Genomic DNA, 22,962 nt, shown 5'->3' on the forward strand with positions numbered 1-22,962 from the left:
GTTCATCCTAGTGAGGCTTGAGAAAGGGGAAAAAGTGGAAAGGAGAACACTGCCATGGCTTTTGAAAAGACTAGCTTTCCTCTGTTCCCAACCTCATGTTAGATACACAGGAGAGGGAGAGAAATAATTGAGTTTGGCTGATGCTTTCCTTTCAGCCTTTCCAGGAAAGAAAAAAAAGAATGTGGGAAAAATACATTCATACTTAGCTTTATCTGTTTTTCTCCACCAGCATCATCTTATTCATAAAAACAAATTAGGCACTCTTTTCAGTAAGATGGAATGTCTTTCTGAGACTGGCAGCAGATTATTTGGGGCAAAGGGGCACTTGTGGGTTTTTGGCATTTCCTTGTGAGTCATTAGTAGATACTTGAAGTTAGAACTTTGGGTCATTTGCCCATAGAGGAGCTAGATCGAGGTAAGATTTTTATTGTTGCTGTGGTTGGGATTCTTTTTTAATTGGCCTAGGCCTTTACACTTCTGTATAATTTCTAAATTCATAAAATTTTTACTTTTTATATGCATAATGAAAAACTTCAGACATATATACCTAACTAAAGAAAACAATACAATGAAACTCTTTGTACCTGTACCCAGCTTGTATATTTATCATCTCATGGTCAATCGTATTTCATATAAATGCACATTCATTTCCTTGCTCCCTTTGCCCTCTAGATTATTTTGAAACAAGCCCCAAACACATTGTTTCATCAGTAATATTTCAGTACTAAAATACCTTCTAGGGGGAAAGAGCTGTTCTGAATTGTTAACAGTTGCTTAAAATAGATTATGTTTAAAACTGTAAGTCAGGAATCATCCTTTTGTGTATTGGGGTCATATCTCACTCATTGAGTAAAACATGTCTTATTTAAGCTGGACCTGAAATGGATTGAACTAAGTTCTATATAACTAATTTTGGTGTTTTACGTTTATATTGTTTTGCAGATTCAGAAAACAATAAAGAAGACAGCACGTCGGGAGCAGCTTATGAGAGAAGAAGCTGAACAGAAACGTTTAAAAACTGTACTTGAGCTACAGTATGTTTTGGACAAATTGGGAGATGATGAAGTGCGGACTGACCTGAAACAAGGTTTGAATGGAGTGCCAATATTGTCCGAAGAGGAGTTGTCATTGTTGGATGAATTCTATAAGCTAGTAGACCCTGAACGGGACATGAGCTTGAGGTATTAGTGGTATTTGATAATAGAAACTTCTGAGTATTTAAGTTGACAACTGAAAGGTTATTAATTAGCTATTTACTATTAAAAGGTTGAATGAACAATATGAACATGCCTCCATTCACCTGTGGGACCTGCTGGAGGGGAAGGAAAAACCTGTATGTGGAACCACCTGTGAGTATCACTGATAACTTTGATTTTACAACTAGGAATCTTTAAAAATTAATTTTCCTATGTTTATAGTTCACTTGGAAGAAAAAAAATTAGTTTTCTTTTTTTTTTTTTTTTTTTTTTTTTTTTAATTTTTTTTTGGAGACATAGTCTACTCTGTTGCCCAGGTTGGAGTGTAGTGGCGTGATCTCAGCTCACTGCAACTTCTGCCTCCCGGGTTCAAGTGATTCTATCACGTCAGCCTCCTGAGTAGCTGGGATTACAGGCATGTGCCACCACACCTGGCTACTTTTTGTATTTTTAGTAGAGACAGGGTTTCGCCATGTAGGCCAGGCTGGTCTCGAACTCCTTACCGCAAATGATTCACCTGCCTGGGCCTCCCAAAGTGCTGGGATTACAGGTGTGAGCCACTGCGCCCAGCTTGTTTTCCTATTTAAAATTAATATTAATTGAATAAAATTTAGAAATGTATACATAACATTCATCTGCTATTTACTGTTTGGTTTATTTCTTTTTTGTTTCTTTGTGTGTTTAATCTGTAATGTGGAAATCAGAACACCAGCAACAAACAACTAAAACTGGGAATATGATAGTCCTAACTTCACATGGTCTTGTATGTAACTTAACTGTGTTTGAGGTGGACAGATTAACATCAGATTGACTTTCCACAGCTTTTGGTAATAGATAGGGACTGTTTGTTTTATGGCTGAAGTTTTGTGAACAATTACTGCATTTCATACATTCTGCTCATGGTTATTGCCTTAGTTTTTATTTAGTTTGTCTTAGACATCTGCTAATTTGAGGATGTTAATTTTTTTCTGTATTTAAAATATGCTGATACTTGGTCTAGTTTTCTTTGTGAGCTCCTTATTCTCAAACATGCAACTGTGAACTGATGTTTTTAAAAAGGGACATTTATGTTTCACTTCTTCAGTAAGCTAGGAATTTATGTTTTTAGCCTTCTGTGAAACTAGGGAATAGATTCTTATCTTTGCCATTTATAAGGTTGCATTAGGAAGGTAGATTTTTGAACATAAAATGAAAGTATCTGTATTTATGCATTTTTAGCTATTGGTTGAAAAGAAATCAGATTGGATTATAACCTTTAATCACCAAAATGGTATGAGCTTTAATTGGCAAAATTTAGAAGAGTATATTTGCTTTAAGGAAATGGGTGCCAGTCCTTGTCTGTCCTTTCTTCATTTAAGAAATAATTTTCTTGGTTTGTTAACTTTTACTCTGGTCTGTATTTCTTTGTACAATATGTGTTTACCTTTTTGCTTTTAGTTCTGCAAGTTCTATATGTATAAGCTTGTTAGCTTAAAAAAGTAGTTTTAGGTCAAGCTTCATCAAATTTTCATGAGTATTGTTGAAGAGTAACAGGTGTTATTAAACCTTTAAGCTTATAGCTTGTTTTGGGGTTATTTTCTACCTAATCTTGTTCCCACATCTTAGGAATGTAACATCTTTACAATGGAAAGGTACTAATCTTTATAATGGAAAGGTACTAATATACCCAAATTAGTGTTTTTATGTACATTTGATTTGTATCTATAACTTCTTGAAAACAGTTTTGAGCCAGGAGCTGCTGAAGTGAAATAAGGAGAACATATGAAGTGTTCATTATCTAAAGAGTTGTTGGTAGTTTATTAGGATTAATTTCTCAATGCTTTTGATACCATATGGTCCTCAAAATTTTATTTTTCTTTACAGTGACCTATCAGGGAGTGGCCCTAGTATGTATCTATTAATAATATACAAGCCAAGGAAATTGAAAGTAATAACTCTTTATACATCTCCCCCTCTGCCCTGCTCTTTTTAAAAATATCCTGGTATACCAAATTCTGATAGTTTTTGTTTGTTTTTAAATATCTTTCGATTGTCTACTTCTTTCTCTTCTACTTTTATACCTTTCTCTTGTCTGATGCAGTTGCTTAACTGAATCCACCCCTCTCCCTCTTTAAAATCTTTAGTGGCTTCATCTCAGTTTTATTTTATATAAGTTTGTCCTTCAAGGACATTCATGGTCTGGCTTTTACCAGTTTCTCCAGCCACATCTTTCCCTGTGCTTTTTCTTTATTCCCTGTATTTTAGCCACAATGGCTTCCTTTCCTTTCTTGTATTTGACATCTTTTGTATAGGACTTTGTAATGTTCTTTCTTCTGCCTTGAAACACTTCTTCCCCTCTACTCTTCTAGATTTCAACTCTTGCAGCACTTACCTAGGAAAGCCTTTTGTGGCCTCACTCTGATTGGGTCCAGTCCATTGTACTTCTATGTAGTACTTTTCACAGATGTAAGTTTTTTGTAGTTGTATTTGATACCACTTCTGTTAGACCATAAGCTTATTGAGGGGACATATTGTGTCTTTACATCTTTTTGTTTTCCCAGTGCCTAGCATATTGTCTAATGTGTAGTAGGTGCTGAATAAATACTTTTGAATGAATAAATGTTAAATGTCATCTTTTTCCACCTAACTAGTTTACTTAAAATACATAAAGTTCAGGCCGGGCATGGTGGCTTCATGCCTGTTAATCCCAGCCCTTTGGGAAGCCGAGGTGGGCATATCGCCTGAGGTCAGACCTTCACTAGGCAACATGGTGAAACCTCGCCTCTACTAAAAATACAAAAATTGGCTGGACGTGGTGGCACACGCCTGTAATCTCAGCTACTTGGGAGGCTGAGGAACAAGAATTGCTTGAATCTGGGGGGCAGAGGTTGCAGTGAGCTGAGATAACGCCACTGCACTCCAGCCCGGGTTTCAGAGCAAGACTGTATCTCAAAAACAAACAAACAAACAAAAACCCATAAAGTTTAATATAGCTACATTCTTCTTGTTCCCTATCATTCTGTAATACATTTCTGTTCTTGGTGAAATGTAATCTTTTTATGTGTATATGTGTTTTAGTAACAGTTACTTTTTAATCACAATATTTTATAGAATGTTGGATCTTCTTCAAGCCAGGCATCCTCAGATAAGTCTTACATTATAATTCATGTTCTTTTTCTTAGATAAAGTTCTGAAGGAAATCGTTGAGCGTGTTTTTCAGTCAAACTACTTTGACAGCACCCACAACCACCAGAATGGGTTGTGTGAGGAAGAAGAGGCAGCCTCAGCACCTGCAGTTGAAGACCAGGTACCTGAAGCTGGTGAGTATTAGGTGGATATCAACTTTAGTTTAGGGTCCTGGTTTTATTTGATTTTGCTACAAGTTTAAACTATACACTTAACTTAGTTTTCATATATGTACACTAGATTTTATTTTTAAAGAGACTTTAAGCATGACAAAATGTTAAGACAGATTATCAAGACTAATTCCTACCAGTATTCATTATATTTGTCTTACTAGTCATTTGTCTTACTAGTCTTGATCACTATTATAAACTGATAGTTCTTTTGCAGTAGTATTGATGGGCAGAAGTATGGGTGAGGGCCAACTGTTACAAGAATTTTCAAATAAGTTTCTGTCTGACATGCCCAGATTTGCTATTTACCATGCCAGTGCATTGGATGAATAGTATGAGTTGCTTTTGTTTTGTTTTAATCGTGGGGAGATTATAACTCCATAATCTTGAACTATAAATTCCTCCAAGGCAAGGGGTCTTTTCCAGTTAATTTTGTCATGTAGCACAACACTAATTATATAGCTAGACACTTAACTGTGAATACTTTTATGATAACTCTTTATGTTGAGGAGTAAAATTCTGAATACAAGGAAACATTGGAGTATAAATTTTATTAGAGTGCCTGAATTTAAATCTTGGCTTCAACACTTACTACCTCTGTAACTTTGGGCAAGTTAGTGAAACTCTTGTACCTCAGGTTCCCCATTTAGAAAATATGTCAAGTGTGTATACAGTGCCTGGCACATGGTAAGCACTTAGTAACTGGTAGCTAGTAGGTTGAAACTAGAAGCGAAGATTGTACATTGGTGGAATTAATAGTTGGAGTTTAATATAAGGCAATCTTTTTCCCCTTCTTACCACTTTACTAAGTAAATTAAGATTTTTAATCTGTATGTTGCTTTATACTATTACTTATGAGACGGGAGAGGGCTTTTAATATAGTAGCTCTTTATTTGCATTATACATGATCTGAAATAGCTACTGTTGAACCTAAAGTAATTCTGGAATAAATGGTAAAGAAAACTTTCTAAAATATAAAACACTGTTAATTAACTTTATAAATAAGTTTGTAAGTAAATTCAGATTATGTGATGGCAAACTATTTACTTATTTGGAATTTAAGTTGAATTTTGTTTGTTTGTTTTTTTTTTTTTTTTTTTTTTTGAGACTGAGTCCCTATCTGTCACCCAGGCTGGAGTGCAGTGGTGTGATCCTGGCTCACTGCAACCTCTGCCTCCCGGGTTCAAGCGATTATCCTGCCCCAAGCTCCTGAGTAGTGGGGACTACAGGCGCACCACCACCCCAGGCTAATTTTTTCTATTTTCAGTAGAGACGGGGTTTCACCATGTTGGTCATTGGTCAGGCTGGTCTCGAACTCCTGACCTCAGGTTATCTACCCGCCTTGGCCTCCCAAAGTGCTGGGATTACAGGCGTGAGCCACTGCGCCCAGCCCTTTTTTTTTTTTGAGTCAGAGTCTAGCTCTGTCGCCCACGCTGGAGTGTAGTCACGTGATCTTGGCTCACTGCAGTTTCCGCCTCCAAGGGTCAAGCAATTCTCCTGCCTTAGCCTCTCGAGTAGCTGGGATTACAGGTGCATGCCACCATACCTGACTCGATTTTTTTGTATCTTTAGTAGAGACAGGGTTTCACCGTATCGGCCAGGCTGGTCTCAAACTCCTGACCTCAAGCGATCCGCCCGCATTGGCCTCCCAAAGTCCTGAGATTATAGGCGTGAGCCACCATTCCCGGCTTTAAGTTGAATTCTTTTTTGGTGGGGTCAGGGAGCACTGAGTCTCACTCTGTCACCCAGGCTGGAGTGCAGTGGCGCGATCTCAGCTTGCTGCAACCTCTGCCTCCCGGGTTCAAGCGATTCTTGTGCCTCAGCCTTCCCAGTAGCTGGTATTACAGGCACACACCACCATGTCTGGCTAATTTTTGTAGTTTTAGTAGAGACGGGGTTTCGCCATGTTGGAGGCTGGTCTCAAGCTCCTGACCTCAGGTGATCCCCCCGCCTCGGCCTCCCAAAGTGGTGGGATTACAGGCACAAGCCACCGCACCTGGCCTAGTTGAATTCTTAACTTTAAAAAAGATTTATTACACTTTATGGCATCATTTCTAAAAATAGACTTTATTTTTATTTTTTATTTTTTTTTTGAGATGGAGTTTTGCTCTTGTTTCCCAGGCTGGAGTGCAATGGCCTGATCTCGGCTCACTGCAACCTCCATCTCCCAGGTTCAAGCGATTCTCCTGCCTCAGCCTCCTGAGTAGCTGGGATTACAGGCGTCCGCCACCATGCCCGGCTAATTTTTTGTATTTTTAGTAGAGATGAGGTTTCACCAGGTTGGTCTCGAACTCCTGACCTCGGGTGATCCACCTGTCTTGGCCTTCCAAAGTGCTGGGATTACAGACGTCAGCCACTGTACCGGGCCGACTTTATTTTTTAGAGCAGTTTTAGGCTCACAGCAAAACTGAACAGAAGGTGTAGAGATTTCTCATTTACTTTCTACCCTCACAGATGCACAGCCTCCCTCATTGTCAGCATCCCCCCCACCAGAGTGGTACATTTGTTAACAATGGATAAACCCACACCGACACATTATTATCACCCAAAGTCCATGGTTTACATTTGGGTTTACTCTTAGTGTTATAATTCTCTGGGTTTAGACAAATGTATAATGATGTGTATCTACCAGTATCACACAGAGTAGAGTAGTATCACTGACCTGAAAATCCTTTTGTTTTGCACCATTTTTTAACCTCTTAGAACCTGAGCCAGCAGAAGAGTACACTGAGCAAAGTGAAGTTGAATCAACAGAGGTATGATTTTAATTTAATGCTGCCTTTACTTTGCTGCCTCTCAAACAACTGTCTCAAACATTTACTTTGCTTTGCAGTATGTAAATAGACAGTTCATGGCAGAAACACAGTTCACCAGTGGTGAAAAGGAGCAGGTAGATGAGTGGACAGTTGAAACGGTTGAGGTAAGAGTTCTCTGTATTGCAAAGTTGTTGTCTTTGTCTTCAGTTAGTAATTTTTATCTCTACTGAGAACAAATTAAGATTGTTTTTTGCATTATTAGTACATTTATTATAATAACAAACCCATTACACCAGACTGTTACTTCAAAAAAATGAATGTTTATCCCTGTGGATGTTTAATAGGATCACTGCTTTGCTGAACCAATTTAGAAAAATTATTTTATACAAAGTTATTTGTGGATTAATCTGTTACCATGATTTGTCTCTTACTGAAATTAGGTTGCTCTGTAAAAATCTGGGCTCCCACACTGATAGCTGTGTTTTGGGGTGTCATCTTGCACTCCTCCTTTACCCTAATGCTGTTTGGTCACCAGGCTGTAGACTTCTGCTAGTGTTTTCTAATGCTGTCTCTCAACTGATGATGATTTTTTTCGGGTCCTCATGTCTAGTTCAGTGACTCTCTTCATATTACTCCTCTGACTGCCTCCGGACCATCCTATTCATTGTCACAACTTAATTATTGGAAAAGTTAGCTTTAAGTTACTTGTATTTGAGGCTCTCAGTGATGCCTTGTTACCTGTAAGATACATTCCAAAAACCTTACCAATTGGTCCTCGCCTTCCTTTTGATCTTCTTTTAGATGTCTTTCTTTACACCCCCAAAGTGCAGGAAAATAGCTGTAAGCTGAGGGTAATATGCTTTTCTTTTTAATATGTTATTCTTATATCAAGACCATTCTCTTGGCCGGGCACGGTGGCTCATTCCTGTAACCCCAGCATTTTGTGGGGCTGAGGCAGGTGGATCACATGAGGCCAAGAATTTGAGACCAGCCTGGCCAACATGGTGAAACCCTGTCTGTACTTCAAAAACAAACAAAAACCTAGGCGTCGTGGTGCATGCCTGTAATCCCAGCTACGTGGGAGGCCGAGGTACGAGAATCACTTGAACTGGGGAGACGGAAGTTGTAGTGAGCTGAGATCGTGCCACTGCATTCCAGCCTGGTTGACAGAGACTCTGTCTCAAAAGAAGAAGAGAAAAACCCATTTTTCAAAGAGATTGCAAAGATTTTTTTTTTTTTTTGAGAGTCTCACTCTTGCCCAGTAGAGATGGGGTTTCACCATTTTGGCCAGGCTGGTCTTGAACTCCTCACCTCAAGTGATCTGCCTGCTTCAGCCTCCCAAAGTGCTGGGATTACAGTCATGAGCCACTGCGCCTGGCCCATAGATGTTATAATTGTGCCAGCAACTTCATCCCTCTATTGGAGCACCAAAATGTCTCATTGATAAGATAAAGAGAGTAGGCACTTACCCCAGAAAGGTACTTGGGATGAAAATACTGCTCAGGAAGTCCCAACAAAATAGTGTATATTTGCTGAATTAAAGAATGCAGTTCAGAAATGTTATAGGAGGATTAGAAGAGAAATCAATCAAAAAGATTAGTAGAATGGTGATTTACAGTTGTTCCTTGTTATACCGGGGCATTGGTTTTAGGACACTCCCACACACCGAAATCTGCTCATACTCAAGTTGTGCCATGTATCTGCGGGACCCACATATGTACAGGTGTTTCACATCTCAAGAGTACTGGTAGATAAGTGAACCTGTGCAGTTCAAGCCCATGTTGTTCAAGTGTCAGCTGTATATATGAGGTGTACAAACCCATTGAGCCTTGACTAAGTAGATGGGATATATGTTTTTAGGGGAGCCAGGTAATAGGGACGTATTAGCATGGATGTAGAAGTAGAAATGAGCTATTAGCATATTTGTTTTATCGAACATAGAATGCAAGGTAAATATTGACATGGTAGGAAGAAGTTGGGAAGCAGTATACAGTGCTTTGTAGTTAAGTATTTTTTGGATTTTATTTGAGAAGAGCATACTACTTACCACTGTGCCAGTATGGTTTGTTCTTTGTATATGGTAGGTGGGCCTTTCTAAAGGCTATCCATATGAGATTCCACGAATTTTTGGAGCATCCTGAAGTTGGTATTACACAGATTGTTGGTTTCGCTTTGGTAGCGATTTTTATCTGTGTTGTTTGTGAAGGGAATAGCTGATTTTGCCTAGTTTCAACCAGTATGACCTGTCCAGTTTTAAATCCAGACAGAATAATATAAATTTGATGTAATAAAAGATAGGATTTCCTTGCAGAGTAGGGAATTACTAAGAACAATAACCAGAGGAAATTATTAGAGCTGGGAAAAAGCTAATAGAGTGAGCTTTGGCTTCTGTAGCAGTTTAGATGAGTTGGTAAAGCTTGATCCTATGGTGTTGGCTGAGAAAATGAAATGGGAAAAACCCAAATCTTAATGATAATAATAGCTAACATTTCTTGAGTGCTATGTACCAGGTTGTGAGATAGATATATATTTGACATAGATATATAAATCCAGTTACTGTAGAAGACGTAAACAGTTTTAAGAAATATACATTAAGATGTAAACACAGGTAATCTTTCTTTGAGAGCAGCTTATAAAATAAATCTGAGGCTGGGCATGGTGGCTCATGCCTGTATTCCCAGCACTTGGGAGGCCGAGGCAGGTGGGTCACAAGATCAGGAGTTCAAGACCAGCCTGGCCAACATGGTGTGAAACCCTGTCTCTACTAAAAATACAAAAATTAGCCGGGTGTGGTGATGGGTGCCTGTAATCCCAGCTACTTGAGAGGCTGAGGCAGGAGGATTGCTTGAACCTGGGAGATGGATGTTGCAGTGAGCCGAGATTCCGCCACTGCTCTCCAGCCTGAGCTACAGAGCTAGATTCCGTCTCAAAATCAATCAATCAATCAATCAATCAATCAACATGAAATGCTACGTAGTGGTCTTACGGAACTGAAACACTGTAGAAGTGATGACATTTTTCAGAATGTTAAATTTGGCATAAATGTAGTCCATTTGGGTAACTGCATTAAAGCCTGTTGTGTTTATGGTATAGATGGTATATGTAGTTTGGGGAACCCGTCATGATGGTAGTGAGTGGAGCTTTTTTGCTCTCCTCTTCCTTCTTATCCTTTTTTTTTCTACCTTAGGTGGTAAATTCACTCCAGCAGCAACCCCAGGCTGCATCCCCTTCAGTACCAGAGCCCCACTCTTTGACTCCAGTGGCTCAGGCAGATCCCCTTGTGAGAAGACAGCGAGTACAAGACCTTATGGCACAAATGCAGGGTCCCTATAATTTCATACAGGTATGTTCATTTTAGTCAAACACTGTAACAGAAAGTTTAAGTGTTTATATTATTTGACTTTATTCTATCCTAACTTAACCTGTAGGATTCAATGCTGGATTTTGAAAACCAGACACTTGATCCTGCCATTGTATCTGCACAGCCTATGAATCCAACACAAAACATGGACATGCCCCAGCTGGTTTGCCCTCCAGGTTAGTAGTGGTACCTTTTTATGTGAGAGAGAAGTATAAGGCCAGTACTTTCAGGTTTTAAAAAGTTTGTGAAAGTAAATTTTGTTTATTTTAATGACTGTTTAATTTTGACTCTTTGGTCTTTTAATTTGATAAAAAGAATGTTATTGTTCCTATAATTTGAATTAAAAATGTAGTTCCATAATTGTTTATTTGTAAACTTTATTGGCATGTAGATATAGAAAAATATATGCAAGTTTAATGAGTTTTTATAAACTGAAAACACCTGCACCTAGATTAAGAAACGAAACATTACCAGTACTCCAGAAACCTACGTTGTTTCCTTTCAATCACTAGTTACCCTCACCCCTAGCGATAGCAACCACTTCCGTACTTGAAACTATAACAGACCAGTTTTGCCTGTTTTTGTAACTTTAACAAGTGAAATTTTGCTTGGCTTTTAAAATTTCAAAATTAATCTAGGAGTAAAAATAATAGAGGTGTCTTTCTTTGAATGCTTATAGCTTTCTAGGAGAATTTCTGGATTTTATTACCTTAAAATAATACACAGCAATGAAGTGGGTAAGGGAATATGTAAGAGGCAAAGGGAAGAGAGAAACCACAAGACAGTTTCAGACTCTTTCTGGACTTACAACATTATTTGAAGTAGTAGCACTAAATAGAGTTGGTGCCTTCCATTGGGTTAAGTGGACCTTCTCCCCAGGACTATTAGTGATTGTGAGTCATCTTGGTTTTTCCCAGAACACATCAGTGTTAGTTGCACAAAAGTGGAACTCAATAAAATAACCTATTTAATGTTGCATGATGTTAAATATCATAAAAGAAGTTGCTGAGTAAAAGTATGTTTAATGACAGTTAATTTGGTGTAAGGTAGTTAGGATTTTTCTGAAGTAAAGGGAGCTCATATCTCTGTCACATTTCTATCAAGGATTTTAGAAAACAGATCAAAGGTGACACCTACAAGAGCAATCATGGTTTTTAGTGTTCATTTTCTGAACTCTACCAAAGGAAGAGAATAAGTCGTTTTCTCAGCTGGGGAATTGTGTGAAAGTCAGTATATGTAGCACTGATAAAACCTGTAAGGCTGTTTGGTTATTTACATAATGCTGAGTCCATTAGACTCTCTAGTGAAAAGGGGTGCTTTCTAAATGACTAATCAAAGATCGTCATTTTGATTATCTGTTTAATCATTGTTGGGAAGGAAGGTGGGAGAGTGATGGGAATTGTTAAGAAGATGCATGCTGAGTTGAATATAGGCTGTTAAAAAGTATATATTATTTATTTATTTAGAGACGGAGTCTTGCTCTGTTGCCAGGCTGGAGTGCAGTGGCGCATTTTTGGCTCGGCTCACTGCAACCCCCGCCTCCCGGGTTCAAGGGATTCTCCTGCCTCAGTTTCCCCAGTAGCTGAAAGTACAGGCGCACACCACCACACCCAGCTAATTTTTGTATTTTAAGTAGAGACGGGGTTTCACCATGTTGGCCAGGATGGTCTCAATCTCTTGACCTCGTGATCCACCTGCCTCGGCCTCCCAGAGTGCTGGGATTACAAATATGAGCCACTGTGCCCAGCCAAAAAATACATATTTTAAATTTTATTTTTCTCTAGAAACATTTGAAATTGAAAGTTGGTTATGTTAACATATATTGAGCCGGGTATGGTAGCTCATGCCTATAATCTCAGTGCTTTGGGAGGCTGAGGAGGAAGGATCACTTGAGCCCAGGAGTTTGAGACCAGCCTGGGCAACACAGACCTCACCTTTACAAAAAAATTAAAAATTAGCCAAATAAAAAAGTTAGCTTGGCAGGGTGGCATGCGTCTATAGTCCCAGCTACTCAAGAAGCCAAGGTGGGAGGATTTCTTGAGCCCAGAGTTTGATACTACAGTTAGCTATGATGGCACCATTGCACTCCAGCCTGGGCAACACAGTGAGACCCTGTTTCAGAAGAAACAAAAGATAAAAATGGAATACTATCTGTCTGAGGTCTGGAATGTGAATAATGCCACTTTATTGTACAGCTTTAAAAGTCTTTTCTCATGGCACTGATTATTTGTTAGTGCATTCTATTAACATTTTACTTTACTCTTGGAAAAAACAAGATGAAACCAATTGTGAAAGTAAACTATTAAATAATAACCACTGCCAGTAAACCAAAATGCTCACTTGAAAGCTAAAATTTTATCTGCATTTCCCAATTTATTTTCATGATTGCTAAAAAGTTTATTTATAGTTTGGCTATAGAAATTTACCTTTAATTGCTGGGCATGGTGATTCATCCCTGTAATCCCAGCACTTTGGGAGGCTGAGGTGGGCAGATTGCTTGAGCCTAGGAGTTTGAGACCAGCCTGGGCAAAATGGCAAAACCCTGTCTCTACTAAAAATACAAATACTATCCGAGTGTGGCAGCACACACCTGTAGTCACAGCTACTTGGGAGGCTGAGGTGGGAGGATCACTTGAGCCTGGGAGGCAGAGGTTGCAGTGAGCTAAGATCACATCACTGTACTTCAGCTTGGGTGACAGAGCGAGACCCTCCCCCCACCCCGAAAAAAAAAAAAAAAGCCTTTAATAGCGAAATAAAAGGTATTTAGATGCGTCTCTCTAAAAATTTAATTTTGTTTAACAAAAATATTTTGGTCACCTTTGCAGTTCATTCTGAATCTAGACTTGCTCAGCCTAATCAAGTTCCTGTACAACCAGAAGCTACACAGGTAAGAGTGATAAAACTATTTTCTTCAGGGCCAGGTGAGGTGGCTCATGCCTGTAATCCTAGTACTTTAGGAGGCTGAGATGGGAGGATCACTTGAGGTCAGGAGTTCAAGACCGGTCTGGGCAGTGTAGTGACACACCATCTCTATTTTTAAAAAATAATTAAAAAATATTTTTTCACTTTTGTTTTAATTGGTTCCTTGGTTTCTTTCTTAGCTTATGAAAGAAAGGTATGAATTTCATCAGTGTCCAAGTCTTCTGTTGGAATTCAACAAATTTATTGTTGTGGATAGCTGTCAGCCTTTATTTTTATGTTTAGGTTCATTTTTCCTCTTGATGACTTTTTAAGTTTTTCTTCAGTCTTGCATTTTAAATAATGTATTATAATATAATCTTTTTTTATTTAGAACTGAGAATTTCAGAAGACATAGTTTAGACATAATTTTAAAATTTAGTGCAGATTTCTCCATCTTAGAAGTACTTGTGGAGGGCTTTTATAACGAGACTTGGGTGTATTTAACGTTGAGCTTCAAAAATATATAGTTTTTTGCAATTTTTAGGTTTTATACAAATTTAAAGAGAGATAGTAGTATTCTTCCTTTAACAGTTGTATCTATTTCTTAGCCTTATGTGTCTTAGAGGTAACTTGTTTTTTCAACAGTCAATTTTGTAAGCAGGCAGAAGCTTTTATTTCTTTACTTATGTCTAGGTTCCTTTGGTATCATCCACAAGTGAGGGGTACACAGCATCTCAACCCTTGTACCAGCCTTCTCATGCTACAGAGCAACGACCACAGAAGGAACCAATTGATCAGATTCAGGCAAGTTCTGTTACCAGGTCACATACATTTGATGAGGCACTTACTCATGAATTGAACAGAGGTACATTACCATTAATATCATGATTCTTCTTTTTGGACCTACTTTGCTTTCATGAAATATTTGAGTTTGTTAATACACATAAATTTGAGATTAATTTACCACTTTAGTACATCTATTCACTTTTTATTTGGCTAAGTTTAGTCTACCGCTAAAGTGCATCTATTCACTTTGTGTTTAGGCAACAATCTCTTTAAATACAGACCAGACTACAGCATCATCATCCCTTCCTGCTGCGTCTCAGCCTCAAGTATTTCAGGCTGGGACAAGCAAACCTTTACATAGCAGTGGAATCAATGTAAATGCAGCTCCATTCCAATCCATGCAAACGGTAAGCAAATTAACATTAATTGCCTAGTATGTAACGTGAATCATGGTAGATTTTCTTTTCTTATTTAAAGGTCTTCATTTAACTGTGCTTGAGTCTGCATCTTTCGTAACTAGGGTATATTTAATTCAACATAAACTGATTATTCCAGAGATTAACTGATATTAACGGATATTCTAGAGATAAATTTTAGCCTTATGAGTGATGTGCCTGCATCATCTCAATTTGTAGTTTTACCCTTTTGATTTAACAAAAGTTTAAACATTCAGAGAAATAGACTAATATAACATCCATATAATCATTACCTAGATTTAATAGTTGCCCTGTTTGCTTAATCTTTTATTTTACTGAATTATTTTGAAGTTTCAGATGTTATGCTTTACCTTGATTCTTGAGCAAGCACCTTTAGAGAATTTCTAGAAAATAATAATAATACTATAATCTGTGGGGTGCAGCTAAATCAGTGCTCAGAGGAAAGTTCATAAGATTAAATATTAAAATAACTTGATTAAAATGTTAATAAAAATGAAAAAACATTCAACCCTGTTAAAGTTCATAGAATACATTTCTGTAAGTGATACTGCATCAGGAGTTTGTCTTATTTATTTATTTATTTATTTTTTGAGACAGTCTTGCTCTGTTGCCCAGGTTGGAGTGTAGTGGCGTGATCTCAGCTCACTGCAATATCTGCCTCCTGGGTTCAGGTGATTCTCATGCCTCAGCCTCTGGAGTAGCTGACACTACAGGCATAAGCCACCATGCCCAGCTAATTTTTGTATTTTTAGTAGAGACGGGGTTTCACCATGTTGGCCAGGCTGGTCTTGAACTTTTGGCTTCAGATGATCTGCCTGCCTCAGCCTCCCAAAGTGCTGGGATTGCAGGTGTGAGCCACTGTGCCCGGCCAGAGTTTGTCTTTTAAAAAGATTTCTCATATATGTAAAAGCATTTCCAAGGCTGCTGATGGCATGTCTTTTTATTTTTTTTTAATTCCCTACTTCCATTTGACAGCATGTTATTATACTCCCCTTTAAGTACTATATGGTATATATGTCCTTTTCCACATTGAAGCACTTGGAGGGATTTTTGTGTGTGTGTGATGTTTTTGTGTTTGAGACTTCTGTGATGTCTTTATTTATGTCTGAGGTAAAACCACCATTGAGTTTGGCCGTGTTATAAAGCAGAGAATAAAAGGATGAACTAATCATTTACTTTATTTACTAACAGGTGTTCAATATGAATGCCCCAGTTCCTCCTGTTAATGAACCAGAAACTTTAAAACAGCAAAATCAGTACCAGGCCAGTTATAACCAGAGCTTTTCTAGTCAGCCTCACCAAGTAGAACAAACAGAGCTTCAGCAAGAACAGCTTCAAACAGGTACGAAATCAGTGTCACCTCATTGGCTCCTTGCTTTCCAGCACAGTTATTGACAGTGTAGGACAGTTTAGACTTCAGAGTGGTGGTGTCCAAGAATTTCTGTTTTAGTAGTAGACCATATGAATTTTTTATTTCAGATCATGAGTTAAATTGAGTCTGTACTTGTATATGTGAATTATGTGCAATTTTTGGAGGCTTTATACCCATTTTCCTTTTGTCACTGAACTTACATAATATCCCTGTTGCATTGTATAATTTATATGGAATTAAATTTGTTACTTGAATTACCATAAACTATACTCTTTTTTTTTTTTTTTTTTTTTTTTTTTTTTTGAGATGGGGTCTCACTCTGTCACCCAGGCTGGAGTGCAGTGCTGCCATCTCGGCTCACTGCAACCTCTGCCTCCTGGGCACAAGTCCTCCCTACCTCAACCTCCCAAGTAGCTTGGGAATACACGCATGTGCCACCACGCCCAGCTAATTTTTTGTATTTTTGGTAAAGTTGGGGTTTCACCATGTTGCCCAGGCTTGTCTTGAACTTCTGAGCTCACGTGATCTGCCCACCTCAGCCTCCCAAAGTGCTGGAATTAAAGGTGTGAGCCATTGCACCTGGTGATAAACTATACTTTTAATTGTTAATTGATTGAAGGCTGTTAGCATGATATCTGGCATTGAGTCAGTTAGACAAAGTTAAGAAAAAACTCATGGTGGCTGCATTTCGTGGACTGGGTTGAAACGTAATCTATTTTGTCAAGTAAGGTCATAATTTGGCTAGTTACCATACCTGTCATGACAGTAATGTAGGTAGAGACACTTTTATTTATTTGAGACAGGTTCTCACTTTGTTGCCCAGGCTGGAGTGCAGTGATGCCAGCGTAACTCACTGCAGCCTCAAACTCCTGGGCTCAATGATCCTCCTCCCTCAGCTTCCTGAGTAGTTGGGACTACAGGTGCTTACCACCATGCCTGGCTAATTTTTTTTTTTTTTTTTTGTAGATACAGGGTCTCCAGGAGCTCGCTATGATGCCAGGCTGGTCTCCAACTCCTGGCCTTGAGCGAACTTATTGCCTCTGTCTCCCAGAGTGGTGGGATTATGGGCATGAACTACCTTGTCTAGCTCGATAGAGATACTTTAGATTTTTTTTTTTATATATTATTTTAAGAAATGGGGACTCTGTTGCCCAGCCTGGAGTGCAGTGGTGTAATCATGTACTGGAGCCTTTAACTCCGGGGCTCAAGTGATCTTTCTTTCTCAGCCCCACAAGTAGCTAGGACTGCAGGCTTTTCTCAAACTCAGGGCCTCCAGCAGTCCTCCCACCTCTACCTTTTAACGCATTGGGATTATAGGCATGAGCCACCATGATGTCTTCTTTAGTTCTTTGGTTCTTTGATTCCTCAGAACTTAATTGGAATCCCACAACAAACCAGCAATCAGAGGAGTTAATACTTTGATTTTGTCAGCCTGATTTTGAAAAGTTGAAAAATTTTCTAATTATTCAATTTCTTGGTAAACTTGGATCAGCATTAGATTTTTCAGTAGTAAATTCTTACATATCCTGTAGTATTCAGTATCACTAATACGAAGCTCGAATCTTTCATACTCTGATAGAAGTTATCAGTTATGCTATGCTCAGCTTCCGAATGATAAAAACTAGTGGCGTGATCACCATGGCTCACTGTAACCTCTGCCTCTGGGTTCAAGTGATCCTCCTACCTCAGTCTCCCAAGTAGCACAGGCATGTGCCACCATGCCTGGCTAATTTTTTTTTTTTTTTGTATTTTTGGTAGAGAGAGGGTTTCACCATGTTTTCCAGGCTGGTCTTGAACTCCTGGTCTGGGCTCAAGTGATCTGCCTGCCTGGGCCTCCCAAAGTGCTGGGATTACACTCAAACCAGTCACATACACAGCAAGTTCTCTTTAATCTCAGGGCCTTCATACTTACTTTCCTTCTTGCCGAAAACTTTCTCCCACTGATAAGTACATGGATTGCTTTTTCTATTTTTTTAAAAAAAGTTCATTTGTTTATTTTTAATTGAGAAATAGAAACTATATATATGTGTATTTATCGCGTACAGCATGATGTGTTGAAATGTGTGTCCATTGTGGGCAGGCTTCATGGCTGGCATCTATAATCCCAGCTATCTTTGAGGCTGAGGCGGGAGGATTGCTTGAGGCCAGGCGTTCATGATGAAATAATATGTATACATTGTGGGCCGTTGTCCAGTGCAATGACGCAATCTCGGCTCACTGCAACTTCCGCCGCTTGGGTTCAATCGCTTGGGTTCAAGCGATTCTCCTGCTTCGGCCTCCTGCCTGAGGCCTCAGGTGATCCACCTGCCTCGGCCTTCCAAAGTGCTGGGATTACAGGCGTGAGCCACCATGCCCAGCCTGATATTTGTTGAACAAATCATTTCAGTACGTCCCATCATTCTAGAAATTTTAATTTGAATTAGTGCCTAATAAGGAACAACATGACAAAAGAATCTCTGGCTTTTTAAAACGACCTGCAAGTTTATACTTTACCAAAATTTAAGTAGGAATTTGGGTATTTTAAAATAAAATGAAGGCTGGGTGTGTTGACTCATGCTTGTAATCCCAGCTCTTTGGGAGGCCTGCTTGAGACCAGGAGTTTGAGACCAGCCTGGGCAACATAGAGCCCCACCTCTATAAAATAAATACAGAAATTAACAGGGTGAGGTGGTGAATGCCTGTAGTTGTAGCTACTCAGGAGGCTGAGGCCGGAGGATCACTTGAGCCCAGGAGTTCAAGGTTGCAGTGAGCCATGATTATTTGACTGAACTCCAACCTCAGCAACACTGGGTGAGAGAGCTAGACCTTGTCTTAAAAGTAAAAATTAAATAAAGATCACACTTCAGTTATTATGCTGTGAGTTCCCTCCTTCCTTTCTTTCCTTTCCTTTTTTGAGACAGAGTCTGACTCGTCTCTCAGGCTGGAGTGCAGTGGTACGATCTCGGCTCACTGCAGCTTCTTCCATCCTCCCACCTCAGCCTCCCAAGTAGCTGGGACCACAGGCATGCACCACCATGCCTGGCTAATTTTTTGTATTTGTTGTTGTTGTTGTTGAGATGGGGTCTCACTGTGTTGCCCAGCTGGTCTCAAACTCCTGAGCTCAAGCAGTCTGCTCACCTTGGCCTCCCAAAGTGCTGGGATTACCAGCGTGAGCCACTACACCCAGCCTGGCTATGAATTTATTACAGTGAGATTTGATCAAGATTAAAAGCTGTTATTGATAAAAAGTGATTGTAAAATTCAGTTCTTTTGGCTACTTCGTACATGGATACAAATGAACCATTTTACAAGGACAATGTTATGTGTATTTGTCATTCACTTACAATTTTAAGTTTTGGGAATGTAATAAAAGGCAATCTGTGTAAAAAGATGACACTGATGTAGTTGCTTTACTAAGTAATTCAAGAGGAGCCATCACTCTCTCTTTTTCTCTAGGTATTCCCTAGTGCTTTCATCATAAAATAGGATTCTAACAACTGTTAATGTATTTGGAGTTTCTTAAGGGTGTAAAATAAGTCAAGTAAAGATTTTCAAGAGTCATACAGCTGCTTTTCTCTCTGCCCCAAAAGGGGAGATTTGGGTTGGCCAGCAGCTTCTGACCCTTGTTGTTAGTGTGTGGGCCTTCCTTTGTTCTGTTGCCTTCCTCACCTACCAGAGGTACTTTTAGCATCCTATTTTTTTCTCCTCTTTGAATTATAAACATTGTTCTGTAGTATTCAATTTTTGAAAATTTCTAGATTCTAGAACTCTCTCCATTGTGGATGGAGCTTGTATATATGTTAGTATGTACCTTCTAGAACCTTCAAGTGGGTTGAGTGCCAATGTGAGTACCATGTGATTGTTTTCTAAATTGGCTATACTTGCCATTTTAAATACTTTGAAATGGAATTTGGCATTAAGGGCTATAAGTCGAAGGCCTCTGCTGATTAAACTATGTAATTGATGACATAGTCTACCATATAGCTGCTTAAATATGAGAGTGGTTTTGTATGTTTTACTAAGTAAAAAAAAAGGATATTTAAAAGAACAAGAAAACTTCTACCACTAAGGAGCTTTATAATAAAAAGAAGTAATTAAATGGTACAAAATGGTATTGTACTAAGAGTAAATCTTTTGAGTTATTTTGGGTCTCTTGTGCTAAAAAGTAGATGCCTTTCAGAAGACGTTAATACAGCCTTTCAAATAATTTGTTTGGAAGGATCAATCATGCACCCTGCTTTCAAAGGTTTGGAATTGTGGTTGGAGAATTTTACCCCCATTAGCTTAGTCTAAGGGTAGGAGAAAGGTAAGAGACTATTCATGTGTAGTTTTCCTTATTGTATGTAAATTTAAGGATTAAACTTTAAGGAGACTATATAAGACACTTCTTAAACTATAAAGTGCATGGGAGAACAAACGGTAATGAGGTGTGTGTGTATATATATATATCTTTTTCTTTTTTAAATTATAGTGGTTGGCACTTACCATGGTTCCCCAGACCAGTCCCATCAAGTGACTGGTAACCACCAGCAGCCTCCTCAGCAGAACACTGGATTTCCACGTAGCAATCAGCCCTATTACAATAGTCGTGGTGTGTCTCGTGGAGGCTCCCGTGGTGCTAGAGGCTTGATGAATGGATACCGGGGCCCTGCCAATGGATTCAGAGGTAAAAAAAAATTAAAAAAGGAGGTTCTAATGACCTTTTACTAGTTCAAATTATTTTTTGATTTGTAAAATATATCACACAGTTTTTGGGAAGGATGTATCTGCATTAGCCTCTTACGTACAATTTAAACAAAATGTATATTTTGGTACAATTGGTATAATTTGTGTATTTGGTATAATTTGTTATTTAACAAATCATGGAATTTTTGTTCATTTGGTTATGTCAAATTAACATCTACCACTATCTCCTGGAGGACAAGTATTTTCCACGTTACCAAAACTTATGGGGATTGTTTATTATATTTGTATAGATGTGTATTTACATGCATAGATGAGTTAAAAGTTTATCTTCTGAGGGGCAGTTAGTACTTATAGAAATTTATAAACAGATTGGATCAAGATAGGAAATTGGAGATTAATTTGATTAACTAGCCTGGCTTATAATTTTCTAGTTCTTCCTGTCTTCATTAATAAAAAAGTAAAAATTCCTTGTGAAGATAAGAAAATTATTTCTTTTCTTGTCCTAAATTTTAGGAGGATATGATGGTTACCGCCCTTCATTCTCTAACACTGCAAACAGTGGTTATACACAGTCTCAGTTCAGTGCTCCCCGGGATTACTCTGGCTATCAACGGGTAGGTAAAGTAGTTCTAAAGTGTAAACCTGAACTAAATATACCAGTGAAAGTGACTTAGTATTGTTGTTTAATGAACCTAAGTAACTGATTTGGCGTTAACTTTGTGGTGTCCAAGACACTTTGTTGAAACAAAAGCTTTTATTAACACTCAACATAAGTACTCCTTTAGTAAAGCCTGTTAAAGACAGTGATTTCCAAGATCAGAGAAATGTATTTCACTGAACGTTCTTTGAGAATAGTAGAAGTACAACAATTACAGAATAGGGCGTAGCTGTGATAAACTGATACTGGAGTGTAAAAGATTAAGGAAGAATTCTGTATTGAGTGTTAGACTGAAAGAATAGATGGGTAAGCATTTTTTAAAAAGTACCTTTTCAATACTAACTAGCTTGTCTTTTAGGATGGATATCAGCAGAATTTCAAGCGAGGCTCTGGGCAGAGTGGACCACGGGGAGCCCCACGAGGTAATATTTTGTGGTGGTGATCCTAGCTCCTAAGTGGAGCTTCTGTTCTGGCCTTGGAAGAGCTGTTCGTAGTCTGCATGTTAGGAATACATTTATCCTTTCCAGACTTGTTGCTAGGGATTAAATGAAATGCTCTGTTTCTAAAACTTAATCTTGGACCCAAATTTTAATTTTTGAATGACTTTCCCTGTTACTATATAAACTGTCTTGAAAACTAGAACATACTCTCTTCTCAGAAAAAGTGTTTTTCCAACTGAATTATTTTTCAGGTCCTAAAACCTGCTAAATGTTTTTAGGAAGTACTTACTGAAACATTTTTGTAAGACATTTTTGGAATGAGATTGAACATTTATATAAATTTATTATTCCTCTTTCATTTTTTTGAAACATGCCTATTATATTTTAGGGCCAGACACCCTTTAATGGCCGGATAAGCCATAGTTAACATTTAGAGAACCATTTAGAAGTGATAGAACTAACAGAATTTGCAATGCCTTTTGGACCTCTATTAGTGATATAAATATCAACTTATTTCTGACTTTTAAACAAAACTCCCAAATTCCTAACTTACTGAGCTATACTTAAAAAAAAATTACAGGTTTAGAGAGTTTTTTGTTTTTCTTTTACTGTTGGAAAACTACTTCCCATTTTGGCAGGAAGTTAACCTATTTAACAATTAGAGCTAGCATTTCATGTAGTGTGAAATTCTAAATGGTTCTCTGATTTGAGGGAGGTTAAACATCAAATAGGTTTCCTCTATTGGCCATAACATGTATAAAATGTGTGTTAAGGAGGAATTACAAAGTACTTTGATTTGAATGCTAGTAGAAACTGGCCAGGAAAAAGGTACATTTTTCTAAAAATTAATGGATCACTTGGGAATTACTGACTTGACTAGAAGTATCAAAGGATATTTGCATGTGAATGTGGGTTATGTTCTTCTTTCCCACCTTGTAGCATATTCGATGAAAGTTGAGTTAACTGATAGCTAAAAATCTGTTTTAACAGCATGTAAAAAGTTATTTTATCTGTTAAAAGTCATTATACAATTTTGAATGTTGTTTCTTTTTAAC

The 22,962-nt window shown here is 38.3% G+C and overlaps 1 protein-coding gene across 1 annotated transcript in view; it reads left to right on the forward strand.

Annotated features, from left to right (window-relative positions):
• CAPRIN1 (cell cycle associated protein 1) overlaps positions 1 to 22,962 on the forward strand; it is a 50,949-nt gene that overhangs the window by 25,083 nt on the left and 2,904 nt on the right. The window contains exons 5-18 of the mRNA XM_003254397.4: positions 943 to 1,181; positions 1,267 to 1,349; positions 4,358 to 4,495; positions 7,235 to 7,287; positions 7,365 to 7,451; positions 10,475 to 10,630; positions 10,716 to 10,824; positions 13,474 to 13,535; positions 14,243 to 14,353; positions 14,593 to 14,742; positions 15,964 to 16,114; positions 20,595 to 20,789; positions 21,323 to 21,423; positions 21,826 to 21,889. Coding sequence (XP_003254445.1) covers positions 943 to 1,181; positions 1,267 to 1,349; positions 4,358 to 4,495; positions 7,235 to 7,287; positions 7,365 to 7,451; positions 10,475 to 10,630; positions 10,716 to 10,824; positions 13,474 to 13,535; positions 14,243 to 14,353; positions 14,593 to 14,742; positions 15,964 to 16,114; positions 20,595 to 20,789; positions 21,323 to 21,423; positions 21,826 to 21,889 — 1,699 coding nt within the window. The remainder of the gene's footprint in view (positions 1 to 942; positions 1,182 to 1,266; positions 1,350 to 4,357; positions 4,496 to 7,234; positions 7,288 to 7,364; positions 7,452 to 10,474; positions 10,631 to 10,715; positions 10,825 to 13,473; positions 13,536 to 14,242; positions 14,354 to 14,592; positions 14,743 to 15,963; positions 16,115 to 20,594; positions 20,790 to 21,322; positions 21,424 to 21,825; positions 21,890 to 22,962) is intronic.

The sequence above is a fragment of the Nomascus leucogenys genome, chromosome 15 (assembly GCF_006542625.1).
Source record: "Nomascus leucogenys isolate Asia chromosome 15, Asia_NLE_v1, whole genome shotgun sequence".
NCBI lineage: Eukaryota > Metazoa > Chordata > Mammalia > Primates > Hylobatidae > Nomascus > Nomascus leucogenys.